This window comes from Rana temporaria, chromosome 8 (genome assembly GCF_905171775.1).
Source record: "Rana temporaria chromosome 8, aRanTem1.1, whole genome shotgun sequence".
NCBI lineage: Eukaryota > Metazoa > Chordata > Amphibia > Anura > Ranidae > Rana > Rana temporaria.
Genome location: NC_053496.1, coordinates 44,188,911 through 44,203,019, shown reverse-complemented (window position 1 = coordinate 44,203,019; position 14,109 = coordinate 44,188,911). Strand labels below are relative to the sequence as shown.

Sequence of the window (14,109 nt, the reverse complement as noted above, 5' to 3'; positions counted from 1 at the left end):
ATGGAAGTATTACGGAGGTGATTTACTGTCCCAAGGAGTGCTATTCAAATACTATTTAATGCTATGTGGTAAATGGCCTAGATGTAAGTGTTTTTAATCCTATTAAATGTGATCCTTATTGAGACATACTACGCTATATGCCTATCCTTTGCTATCCAGAGTATCTATTCTGTAGCGGGGCTTTTCCAGCATAGGAGGCTTATGACCGGATTGGAGCCACAGCAGATAATTACTTTATAAAAAGGCAAAATATAACCTGTAATGGGTTACACATAATAAGGTGAGCAGGCATTGCACAAGGAGGTGTCTGGTGATGGCTGTGTGACATGAATTTGGACTCTATGGATGGAACTTTTACATATTGCATTTATTGATATAGGATTGTGAAGGGGGCTTCATTGTTATTATTTGATACTAAGGAGTTTTTCAATTTTATTTATTTATTTATTGATGTTTTCCTATTATTATTATTATTTTCTTACCACATTTAATACTAAGGACTTTTCTGGACATGGTTCATGGTATCTTTATGAGCGAAGTGTGTTTTGTTGGAATGGTGCACCATTCCTTTATTGTTATACCCTCAATTTAATATTTGTTTTTTTGGTGTCACTGGTCCCCAAAAAGTGTCACTAAGTGTCAGATTTGTCCGCTGCAATGTCGCACTCCTGGTAAAAATCGCTGATCGCCACCATTACTAGTAAAAACATAAAAAATAAATAAAAAGTCCCTAAATCTATCCCATAGTTTGTAGACGCTATAACCTTTGCGCAAACCAATCAATATGCGCTTTTTGGGATTTTTTTTTACAAAAAATATGTGACAGAGTACAAATTGGCCTAACTTGATGAAGAAATTAGATTTTTTACATTTTTTTTTTATTGAGAATGTTTTATAGCAGAAGGTAAAAAATATAAGTATATATATTTTTTTTAAATAGTCTTTTATTTTGTTTATAAATAAATAAAAACCGCAGAGGTGATCAAATACCACCAAAAGAAAGCTCTATTTGTGGGAAAAAAAAGGACATCCATTTTATTTGGTTAAGGCATTGCACGATTGCGTAATTGTCAGTTAAAATAACGCAGTGCTGTATCGCAAAAAATGGCCATTAAGGGGGTACAATCTTCCGGAGCTTACGTGGTTAAAGGCCTCATTACTTCTTCTGAGAATAGTAGAATGATAAGCTTTACTAAAAAGCTGTAATTTTGTTTCATCTGTCCACAGCACATTCTTCCAAAATAATTTTGGCTTCCTCAGGTAAGTTTTGGCAAACTCCAAACTGGCTTTTATGTTTCTATGTCAGCGGTAGGGTACTCCTGGGTCTCCCACCATAGCGTCTCTTTTCATTCAGATGGTGATATATAGTCCGAGCGGACACAACTGTACCCTGTGCCTGAAGATCAGCCTGCATTTGTCTGGAAGTTGATCGAGGTTCTTTATCCACCATTCAAACAATCCTTTGTTGCCGTCTTTGATCAGTTTTTCTCTTTCGTCCAGTTTTTCTCTTTCGTCCAGGGAGATTAGCTACAGTGCCATGGACTGTAAACTTTTTGACAATGTTGGTCACAGAGGACACAGGAACAATAAGATCTCTGGAGATGGACTTGAGAATGTCCATGCTTTTCCACGATATTCATTCTCAAATGCTCAGACAATTCTTTGCTGCTCTTTTTCTTGCCATGCTCCATTTTCTTGCCATGCTCCATTTCTCCATGCTCTGTGTGGCAAACGGACACACAACAGAAAGGTTGAGTACATTTTTTACAATTTTAACTGGTTGCTGGTGTGATTTCTATATTGTCAGCACCTGTTAATTGATGCAGGTGAGTATAATTACCAATTACAGGAGCATCACAAACTTGGAATGCAATTATTTCTTACAATTTTGAGGTGCCAATAATTTTGTCAAGTCCATTTTTGGAGTTTTGCATGGAATGTGTCAGATTTTAATTTTTGTTTCTCCACTTTTTTTTTTGCATCACACCAATACAAACAAAAGAAATAAACATGAGAATGCCTAAACATTTGTAATTCCAAAAAATTTCTGGGCGTGATGTTGCATTACCTGACAGAAATGCAGGGGTGTCAATATTTTTGACCATGACTGTAGGTGAATGGATGGATGGATGCTATAAATAGATTGATACTCTAAATAGGCAGATGGATGGTAGGCAACCTTAAAGAGTTGGAGATCTACCTGAACAACATGGGAGGAGTAAAAGATCACCGGGCACAGTGTTGCCTCCTCACACCTGATTTAAACCTATAATTGCCGTACTACCGTGTCACAATCACATGCATTGGGTTTAAATCAGATGGTAAGAAGGCAACATGTGGCCTCCTCACCACCTGTCAAACACACTCTGGTCTTGTCTTCTCCCCCTCCTGTAATTTTCTGAAGGGCAGCCTGTAGTGGGTGGAGCAGCTGGGCCCCTCCCACTGCTCTGCGCACAGACTATGAAAAGCACAGCAATGCTGTCACTGCTATTTTTACCAGGTGATAACTGGATTTGTAAATGAATGTGGTCTACACAAACTGGATTTATATTCTTCATGGCTAATAAGGAATATATTTAAATGAAAATGTTTGTTCCTGAAGTTTAGCTATAACTTAAGGATAACCACTTGAAATGGTGCTGAGACAATGGCTATTCATCCCAGTTTCGTTTTAAAACAACAGTAGGTCTCAGTGACTCCCACCAACGCCACCATTGCTATGGTAACCTGTAAACACAGTGCGCCATGCAGTGTCATTACTGTGCAGGCACAAGATCAGGAGCTGCATGCTGGGTAGCCAGCTGAATGGAATGCCAGAACCAAAAAGGAGAGGGCTTCAGATGCCCAAATCATAAATGGCCGCTGGCTGCCTGCCGGGGTCGTGTAGACGGAGTTATAAATATGGCCGGCCATACACAGAGCAAATTTCTTTCTTGCAACCACAGGTTGATTATCACTAGCGGTTGCAATAATTGCAAGAAAATCTGGCAGGCTTGTTGTACCCAAGTTGATCGATTGATCATCTTGGTACATTCAGCCTGTCCATTAACGGTTCTAATCTAGTTTCTGCTGAGCTGGCCAAGATTTGAACCATGTACGGACGGCCTAAAAATAATGATTACACTTGTAAAGCCCTGTACACATGATCGGTTTGTCTGATGAAAACAGACCGATGGTTGGTTTTCCATCGGTGAAAAAAAATAGAACATGTTTTAAAATTTTCCTATGGATAAAAAAACGATAGAAAAAAAATCCACGCATGCTCAGAATCAAGTCGACGCATGCTCGGAAGCATTGAACTTCATTTTTCTCAGCACGTCGTAGTGTTTTACGTCACCGCGTTTGGACACGGTCGGATTTTTGACCAATAGTGTGTGGACAAGACTGATGAAAGTCAGCTTCATCGGATATCCGACGAAAAAATCCATCGGATTAGATTCCATCAGATTTCCAATTGTGTGTACAGGGCATAAGAGTATCTTAAAGCGGTGTTTCACCCTAAAAAACAACTTTCTAGCATGTCATTCAGCATAGTAGCGCGAGCTACAGTATGCCTTTATATTTTTTTTTGGCGCGGTACTCACTGTTTAATCGCGTAGTAAAGTTTCAGACTCCCCCCGGGGAATGGGCGTTCCTATGCAGAGGGCTTGTGATTGACGACCGGTTATGGCGCTTCACGAAAATAGCCGCAGTAGGTCTAGGCTCTTCACGGCGCCTGCGCACAGACATCGGAGCTGACTGCGCAGGCGCCGTGAAGAGCAAACTCCTATTTCGGCTATTTTCGTCAAGCGTGACGCGCCATAGCCGGCCGTCAATCACGAGCCCTCTGCATAGGAACGCCCAATCCCCGCGGGGAGTCTGAAACTTTACTACGCGATTAAACAGTGAGTACGGCGCCAAAAAAATATATAAAGGCATACTGTAGCTCGCGCTACTATGCTGAATGACATGCTTTTTCTTTAGGGAGAACCCCCGCTTTAATGTTATTGTACAAGTAAAAAGAATAAAGGGGTTAAAAAGAAAAAAAATGCTAACAAGACTGGAGCTCTGCTTTAAGAGTTAATTTTAAGATGGAAAAAGTAAACATTTTTAGAGGTAAAATTATTTTCAAGCCATTAACCAGCATGCAGATTGTTTTTTTTTTTTTTTACCATTTTTAAAATAATCTTTACATTTTTAAACTTATTTATTGTTTCTTTTTTTTCTTTTTCAGGTAGCATATCCACGATTGCGAACAGTGAAAGCACAAAGGAAATTCCAAACTGTACAAGTGTTTAATGTTGACAAAACTTCTAGCTGGGCCAAAATTCAGACTTCTTTTTCTACGGGAAGGAATCCATTTCTCATTTTTCTGCCCTTCTGTGCCACATTTGTAAATAAGAAGTACATGAGATGCGTTCATTAAAAGAAAAAGAAAAACTGAAAAATAACTTTAACACTTGCTTTGTTTTTTCTACTTTGTAAAATAATGTGTTTTGCCAGAGGTGACAACTAAGTTTTATTTTCAGTTGTTCCATTAAACAATCCTGGAGATTCCCCCGGATTCTAATTTCCATTGCTCTGGTGAGAAATGTTTCATTATGAGAAGGACCTCAGGGATGTTTTTTTGAAGGCCTTTTGGAAAGCCAGGTGTTCATTTGACGTGACCAGCGTTGTTTATTACCAATTTTCCTGAAACAGACCGGAATTTCATTTAACAACGACTTTACCTTCAGAATTTTGTTACTCACCACGTTCCAAGCTGGAGAATCACATTCTTCATCCAAGCCACAAAATGATTGTCCACTTGGCTTTACACAAAGACAAATATCCATCTCCATCTTGAACATATGATCCACATGTATAGACTCTCTATATTTTATTTTGCAGAAGTTGGACAAGTGTTTCTAAGGGACAAGAAAAAAAAATCACATTTCACCACTTTGTTCTGAGAACTTTCATCTCTTAAAAGAAAACATGAATTTCTAATCTCTCCTTTGGTATCCGAAGGTTGATATGTTGACAAGATGTTATTGCGTTTGGGGGAGGATGTCACCTTTCTTTGTCTACGCCAAGTACAAAATGGATAATATTTGTTCAACAGTGACAAAAAAATAATAATAAATAAAAATACTGTGGAATAATCTACCAGTTTTCTATACCTGTGGAACGGAGTTCAAACCAATTAAGTCCTCAATCTTATGGGGATGGTTTAACAACCTGAAAACAATGTACAATATTTATTTTTTGCTCATTTTATTAAAGAAATCAGGGAAGAGTTTTTGTTTTATTATTTTATGCATGCAGAAGTAATGTGTTGCACTTTTGATTAGTAACTCCACCACTGGTCACCAGTAGCTGAATTTGTTCTCTGATTGGATACATTTGTGAAAATCTTATTTTTTATATATTTTTTTCATGTAGAAAATCCATATTGTCATATTGATGTTTTTTTAAATAGATCCACTGGCCATTCGGAGATAAGAAACCATCTGAAGAAATGGAATCCCTGTTAGGTTTGAAAATATCTAGTAGCAAATACATTTTGTTAGCTATATTGAGAAATTAATAATGGGTGGGATTTCAACAGCATCAAAAGAATGTTTCAAACAAATAAAATGTAAAAGTTTATTGAGACATCATACATTTAAAATAGATAATAAAATGAAGGTCCCTCGTGTACATGGATCATATAAGGATAAGTGGATAAATACACTTTATTGTCAAAAGTATTGGGACGCCTGCCTTTACACGCACATGAACTTTATTGGTATCCCAGTTTTAGTCCTTAGGGTTCAATATTGAGTTGGCCCACCCTTTGCAGCTATAACAGCTTCAACTGTTCTGGGAAGGCTGTCCACAAGGTTTAGGAGTGTGTCTATGGGAATGTTTGACCATTTTTCCATAAGCACATTTGTGAGGTCAGGCACTGATGTGGACGAGAAGGCCTGGCTTGCAGTCTTTGCTCTAATTCATCCCAAAGATGTTCTATCGGGTTAAGAACAGAACTGAAGGCCAGTCAAGTTACTCCACCCCAAACTGTCTCATCCACGTCTATATGGACCTTGCTTTGTGCACTGGTCCAAATCATTTGGTGGAGGGGGGATTATGGTGTGGGGTTGTTTTTCAGAGGTTGGGCTTGGCCCTTTAGTTCCAGTGAAGGGAACACTTAAGGCATCAGCATTCCAAGACATTTTGGACAATTTCATGCTCCCAAATTTGTTGGAACAGTTTGGGGATCGTCCCTTCTTGTTTCAACATGACTGCTCACCAGTGCACAAAGCAAGGACCATAAAGATATGGATGAGCGAGTTTGGGGTGGAAGAACTTGACTGGCCTGCACAAAGTCCTGACCTCAACCTGATAGAACACCTTGTGGACAGCCTTCCCAGAAGAGTTAAAGCTTTTAGAGCCATTGTTAGATTTCCCTTCACTGGAACTAAGGGGCAAAGCCCAACCCCTGAAAAACGACCCCACACCATAACCTCCCCTCCACCAAATGATTTGGACCAGTGCACAAAGTGATGTCCATAAAGACCTTGATGAGCACGTTTGGGGTGGAGGAACTTGACTAACATGCACAGAGTCCTAACTTTAACCTGATAGAACACCTTTGGGATGTATTAGAGTGGAGAATATGAGCTAGGCCTTCATTTCCAACATCAGTCCATGACCTCAGAAATGCACTTCTGGAAGAATGGTCAAACATTCCCATAGACAGACTCCTTAACCTTGTGGACAGCCTTCCCAGAAGAGTTGAAGCTGTTAAAGCTGCTAAGGGTGGGCCAACTCAATATTGACTGGGATACCAATAAAGTTCATGTGCTTGTAAAGACAGGTGTCTCAATGCTTTTTGCCAATATAGTGTATATAGCCCTAAAGGCCACGTTCATGAGTATGAAATACCAACCAAGCTGCTCTTCAGTCCTCCCAAGACCTTCTGCTCTCTAGCTCCCTTGTCACCTCCTCCCATGCTCGCCTCCAGGATTTCTCCAGAGCTTCTCCCATCCTTTGGAACTCCCTACCCTCTGTCCGACTCTCCTCTAATCTATCCATATTTAGACGATCCCTGAAAACTCTTCTCTTTAAAGAAGCCTATCCTGCTTCTAACACTGTTTTACTTCCTCCATCAGCTCATCCCCCACAGCTATTACCTTTTGTATCAATTGACCCTCCCTTTTTAGATTGTAAGCTCTAATGAGCCGGGCCTTCTGATTCCTCTTGTACCAAATTGTAATGTAACTGTAATGTCTGCCTTTATTTTGTTAAGCGCTGTGCAAACTGTTGGCGCTATATAAAACCTGTATAATAATAATAATAATAATAATGTGGAATTGCATCCCAAAACATTTCAACATTAATGCCGCGTACAGATGGTCGTTTTTTTGTGATGAAAAAAAACGACGTTTTAAAAAACGTCATTTAAAATGATCGTGTGTGGGCAAAACGTCGTTTTATGTCTTCAAAAAAACGACCAAAAAAAAATTCGAACATGCTCGAATTTTTTGTGTCGTTTTTCAAAACGTCGTTTTTGTTTCACAGAAATTGACCGTGTGTAGCAAAAAACTACGTATAAAACGACGTTTTTAAACCCGCGCATGCCCAGAAGTTAGTTATGAAGTGAGCTTCAATGGAAAAAAGTGGTGAAACGTAACCTCGCTTTGCTAGAGCATTGTGAAAAAACGATGGTCTGTATGCTACGTCGTTTTTGAAAATGAAGTTTCGAAAACGTTGTTTTTTACATCACATAAAACGTCGGTTTTTTTCCATCGCAAAAAACGACCGTCTGTACGCGGCATAAGGCCCAGATTCTCAAAGGGCCTACGCCACCGCAACTTTACAGGCAAGTGCTTTGTGAATAAAGCACTTGCCTGAAAAACTTGCGGCGGCGTTACGTAAATGAGATACGTTACGCCCGCCCATTTTTGCGCCATTCTACGAGAATCTGCCCCTAAATGTTTTCTTTATGGAGTATTGCAAAATGGGTAGATTCTACAAAAAAAAAAAAAAATAGCATAATAGAACAAAACATAATAAAATATTTAGAGCCAAAATATCAAACAATAGTAATTGACTAGTACGAGGCATATCTACAAACTTACAAAATGTGTAATACAGGCCAATCCAAATATGTAACACCCCAGGAACTCAAGGGACACCAGCCGAACCAAGAGGGAAGAGATAGAGTTCAAAGGATAAATTGCCAGTAAGAATAATGTAAAAAAAGACCAATAAGTGAAAGGAGCTACTAAGGTGGCAAAAGCCAAGAATGCAACACCCAAAATTAAAAGGGAACCCACATATGTGGACATGTGTGACAGGTACGGATCTCAAGATAAGTAGGATGCATGGAGAGGTTTTGCCAAATATTGTACCAGAAAGGTAATAAGACAGGTCCAAGGTCCAACAATATCTAAGGGCCAAATTATAAAGATATACTTTTTTATACTATAATGTATATCTTTATCCCACCCATTATAAAGTTCTCTTTATTGCTATGGCTATAGGGATGTGGCATCGTTAGAAAAGAGTGTTCAGACACTTCTGACATAACTAAAATTAATTTTGTTTTAGACCGATTGTTCTTTTTTGAATATGTCAAATAATTTTTAATAGGTTCTAGTAGAAAAAACAACAAAACAACAAAGAAAATAAAGGAAATGCACTGCAGATTTCTTGACTCATTAGCAAGTTGATGAGGATTTTCAGATGGTACTTTCATGGTCAGTGCTTTTAAAATGTCTTATTTTTTTTTTCTAAGTCTGTATACACAAATATAAAATTATAATCTTTACAAAATTGTTATTCTGACAGCAGTGTGCATTTTGAATCACATACACCATCTGACATTTTGATGTTATTTTTTAAGCCCCTGCTTTACAAGATGGATAACTGAATCAACATTTTTAATCTGTTTTTCTTTCTTGGTTTGATAGGTTCAATGCTCCTACTGTGTCTTATAAAAAAAAAATCTGGTTTGTTCAACCACTGTCACCCTTTGCATGTTTATAGCAATGGTACTCAAGGCATATTGTAAATAAGTATGATGTAAATAGCTTTTTAATTTCTTGGAAATAAATTAATGTTTAGTAATATAAAGAAGGATTAAGAGTCTGTTGTAAATTACTGGGATATCAACCTTACACTTAAGCTAAAGCTTTTCTACTGTCTGTACTTTCTTGACTTCCCATTGGGAGATTTTGTTGCATTAAATGCACCACTGCTCTTTTAATATAAAAGGGTTATACTTTCACACATTTAAATAAATAAATATATATATATATACACACACACTATTGTATACAACAGTATTTGGATGCCTGCCTTTACATGCACATCAACTTTAATGGCATCCCAGTCTTAGGCCTAGTAAACACGAGAGGATTTATCCGCAGATACGGTCCAACGGACCGTTTCCGCGGATAAATCCTCTCGAGGATTTCCGCGGATTTGGATCCGATGGAGTGTACTCACCATAGGATCGAAATCCGCGCCGAAATCCCATCGCGATGACGTGTCGCGCCGTCGCCGCGATGATGACGCGGCGACGTGCGCGGTCATATAATGAATTCCACGCATACGTCGAATCATTACGACGCATGCGGGGGATCCATTCGGACGGATTGATCCGGTGAGTCTGTACAGACCAGCGGATCAATCCGTTGGGATGGATTTAAGCGGATAGATTTGAAAGCATGTCTTCAAATTTTTATCCGCTTGAAATCCATCCCAGGGGATAAAAATCCGCGGAAACAGATCCGCTGGGTTGTACACACCAGCGGATCTATCCGCTGGAACTGATCCGCAGATCAATTCCAGCGGATAGATCCTCTCGTGTGTACGGGGCCTGAGTCCGTATGGTTCAATATTGAGTTGGTCCACCCTTTACAGCTATAACAGCTTCAACTCTTCTCGGAAGGCTGTCCACAAGGTTTAGGAGTGTGTCTATGGGAATGTTTGACCATTCTTTCAGAAATGCATTTGTGAGGTCAGGCACTGGCTCACAGTCTCTGCTCTAATTCATCCCAAAGGTGTTCTATTGGGTTGAGATCAGGACTCCGTGCAGGTCAGTCAAGTTCCTACACCTCAAATGCATGACCTTGATTTGTTCACTGGGTCAAATCATTTGGTGGAGGGGGGATTATGGTGTGGGGTTGTTTTTCAGGGATTGGGCTTGGCCCCTTAGTTCCAGTGAAGGGAACTCTTAAGTCATCAGCATACAAGACATTTTGGACAATTTCATGCTTCCAACAGTTTGGGGATGGCCTCTTCCTGTTCCAACATGACTGCACACCAGTGCACAAACCAAGGTCCATAAAGATATGGATGAGTGAGTTTGGGGTTGATCACCTTGTGGACAGCCTTCCCCGAAGAGTTAAAGCTGTTATAGTTGCAAAGGGTGGGCCAACTCAATATTAAACCCTGCGGACTAACACTGGGATGCAATTAAAGTTCATGTGCCTGTAAAGGCAGATGTCCCAATACTTTAGACAAAAGAGTGTGTATATGTGTGTATATATATATATATATATATATATATATATATATATATATATATATATATATATATATATATATATATATATATATATATAGCTTTATATTTGTATATATGTTTTAAATAAAAAAAAATATGATTTTGTTTTTTATTTTCAAATTTTGTATGTTTGGCATACTGTTGTGTCACATCACCAAGGCTACATGTTAGATTTACTAACCAATGGTGAAGAACGTTGAAGTTAATTTGGGTTTTGTGGTTTAAAATGTATTTTCTGTTATTAAATGTCTATTAAGTGGGTATGTAAATAGTTTATTATGTCGGATTGATGGGTGATCAAGGCACTGCATCCCATGTTAATGTAAATCCAAAAATAATCATACAGATGGGACTTTATAGGTGCCAAAAGACACCATTAATTAAAATCATTCTTTTTATTCAATATGTAATGAAAAAAGTTGTATTTTATATACATAGGTACATAGATATATGTAAACAGTTGGATAAAGGAAAATCCACCAAACATGACTAATTAGTTGCCCTGTGGGGGCCCTCTCATGGCTTCTGCGATATATAGATCCTTTATAGTCACTTCATTTGCTTTCTTAGCCTCAAATTTTCAGGTTTGAGAACTAAAAGGCAACAGACTGCTTAATTCACCCTGTTCTCCACTCCTATCTCAAATTACTGTAAAAAAACACCAGTGTAACAAAAAAGTTGGAAAATATGCTTATCTTCCTGCTAGCTTCCACACTGGAGAAGGTGAGATTATGAGGAATGCTGAGTATCTTAAATCTGAGGGCAATTCAGTGAATCTTCTCACACGGTTTGGGATCCTCATTGTTTCTACTGTAGTGTCTCTCTCTCCATTGAAGGATAGTGATGCAATTTGTTTACCCTGTTTTATTGTTTAATGCAGTCATCATACTGTATGTACAAAAGGTTGTCACATGTGCAGTAGGGTGTTTAAGCACTGTCACATGTATAAAAGAGTGCCTAGATACTGTCACATGTACAGAAGGGTGCCTATTAGGGATGAGCCGAACACCCGCTCCCTCTGACGCAATAGGAAACCCGCTTAAGGGAAGCCCAGATATAAACTGTACAATCATTCTGAGCTGCCTACAGTCCAGCCAAAAACAACATTTGCCTAGAAGCCCCAGTTGAGGACCAGGGGGTTACATAAAATTCTGGGTTGTTGGGTAAATAGAGTCTGCCATGCCTGCATGAACTTGACATCTCGCTATGGACTCCAAAAAGAGCATGGACATGCAATTTGACATATAACCATTTTAAACTTTTCTGAGTTCTAGCTTAGCTGTTCATTGTCTTGAGAACTATTGAAAACCCAACCTTGGGGAAAAAAATCCTTGCTTGCACACTACAAGAGTAAATGCTTGTTTACGTCGAGGGGATGGGTAGAGCAGTTTTATTGAGCTGATCCTTTGCACCCCTGGCAGATGGCAGCAGTGGCGTAGCGTGGGGGGCAGGGGGGCCATGGCACCAGTTGCAACATTGGGGGGGCAAAATCCTGCACCAGTTTGTCACTTTTCCTCAATTCTCTGAATTACCATTAACTGTGTACCCTACAATCCAGCCGCCATGTTACGGCAGCTGGCGCCCTGTGATTAGGTGAATGTGGTCATGTGCTGCAGCGGGGCTGGCCAGTCCTTGAACATGGGTGGCGCATGCGCGAAGGCTGCTCCTGGAGTCCCGCTTGGGCTTCTGTAAGCTGCCGCTGTCTTCTCCTTCACCCTTCCTCCTGACCTCGCCAGATCTGGAAGTGCATTGGGACTTCACCTGGGACTGGAAATCATTCCCTATTGGCAGTGTGGCATACCGTGATCGATGGAGAACAAAAAAAAGGTGGTGAGTGTGTGTGTGTGAGCCTGTGAGGGAGCCATCTCACATAGGAGCAGCCGCTGGCTAGCAGCAGTTATGGAGAGTCACACCACCGCCATGCCACGTGTTAATGCCAGCCAGCACACACAGACACACAGCCTGCCTGCGGGCCTAAGTACAAAACAAGTTACATGCCAAAAGCCCCCCCCCCCCCCCGGGACATGCATTCTGCAGCATTAATAATTTACAGCTTCATGGTGTATCCCTCAGAGCTTTCAGCATGTAAGGGGTTAAATGATGAATCCTTCTAAGTATTTGGCATGTCGAATGCCCTGAGGGATGGAGTGGGTGTTGCAATAATGGCAATAGAGTGGGTGCTGCATGCATGGCAATACGGTGGGTGCTGCATTAATGGCAATGGAGTGCGGCATTCATGGCAATGGAGTGGGCTGCATTCATGGCAATGAAGTGGGTGCTGCATTCATGGCAATGGAGTGGGTGCTGCATTCATGGCAATGGAGTGGGTGCTGCATTCATGGAAATACGGTGGGTGCTGCATTCATGCCACTTGTGAGGCTGTAGATGGGCACTGATTAGGCTGCATTGATGGGCACTGACCCTTATTTTTCTTCACAGTTCTTTATTTAAAATGTAAGATTTTTTTTCCTGAAACGTTCTTTTTTAAAGTGAAGGTGCGTGTTATAAGCCAATAAATACAGTATATCCAAATAACACGGCCAAGCACATCTCTTCACAGTCACAAAGGCAAGAGAATTCTTGTTGGGCAGTGTATTAGTGCTCGGATGAACACACTTAGACCAAATTTTAATGGTTTAAATATTGTCAGGCAAAACGGTGTGCCCTCACGCATGTTAACTTCATCAAATCTGGCCCTCTTTGAAAAAAGTTTGGACACCCCTGGCTAAGGGGGTAAGGGGTTTTATACTGTACTAGTCGAAGGTACTTATTGAGTACTAAAAGTCCACGCGTTGCTTTGCCCCGGACGCTACGCCACTGGATGGCACTCACCTTTGTTCCACTGGTGGACTGTTCCTCAGATTCCTCAGGTCGATTTCAGAACAATTGGCCCTGCTTTGGTCTTGATGGTGTCAGAGGGCCAGTGGGGTGAGGAGCACAGGAACAAAGAATCAGGTAATTTAAACAGTTTTTCCTGCTCCCCCAGATGTAAATTATTATTTTAACATTTGCAGCAAGGGAGGACCTTTCTTTCCCCAATGTTCAGTAAAGGTATTTTACAAGTTTATTGTCTGTTAAATGTGCTCCAAATGTCTTAATAGGAAACGCAAAAATGGGGAGTATTGCCTCAAGTGTATAAATTAAAAATAGTACCTTTTCATCCCGATTAAGCATAATAAAGAGGGGGCGAGTGGGGGGCGAGGGACCAGTAGCTGAAGTTGGACCCCGCGCCACCCACTCAATGGTTTGGGAGGGACTATCTCGGTACTGATGAAATTACATAAAACATAATGATATAAAGAAGTTTATTAATGTATAAAAATTGCAAAACAAATAAAAACACTTCAATGATTGGTCAAACGTCGACTAGTTTCGCGGGGTTGCCGCTTCGTCAGGACTGCCAATCTATAGAGTAATGCAATAAAAATTTGTAACAAACATCAGCTATACAATAAACAAATGATAAAAACATTAATAATCGCTTACCAAATGAGTCAATTGATAATATGCGGAAACCAGGCGGCCCAGGGGGTTCCCCCCGCGGCGGACAAGGGGATGGTTGATTGTGGAGATCTGGGTGTAGATAAAAATGT

The 14,109-nt window shown here is 40.1% G+C and overlaps 1 protein-coding gene across 1 annotated transcript in view; it reads left to right on the top strand.

The window, feature by feature from the left end:
• The window catches only part of SORCS3 (sortilin related VPS10 domain containing receptor 3), a 774,589-nt gene extending 769,503 nt beyond the window's left edge, over nt 1-5,086 (top strand). Inside the window, exon 27 of the mRNA XM_040361656.1 lies at nt 4,214-5,086. Coding sequence (XP_040217590.1) covers nt 4,214-4,278 — 65 coding nt within the window. The 3' untranslated portion in view covers nt 4,279-5,086. The remainder of the gene's footprint in view (nt 1-4,213) is intronic.
• Nucleotides 5,087-14,109: the final 9,023 nt, after the last annotated feature.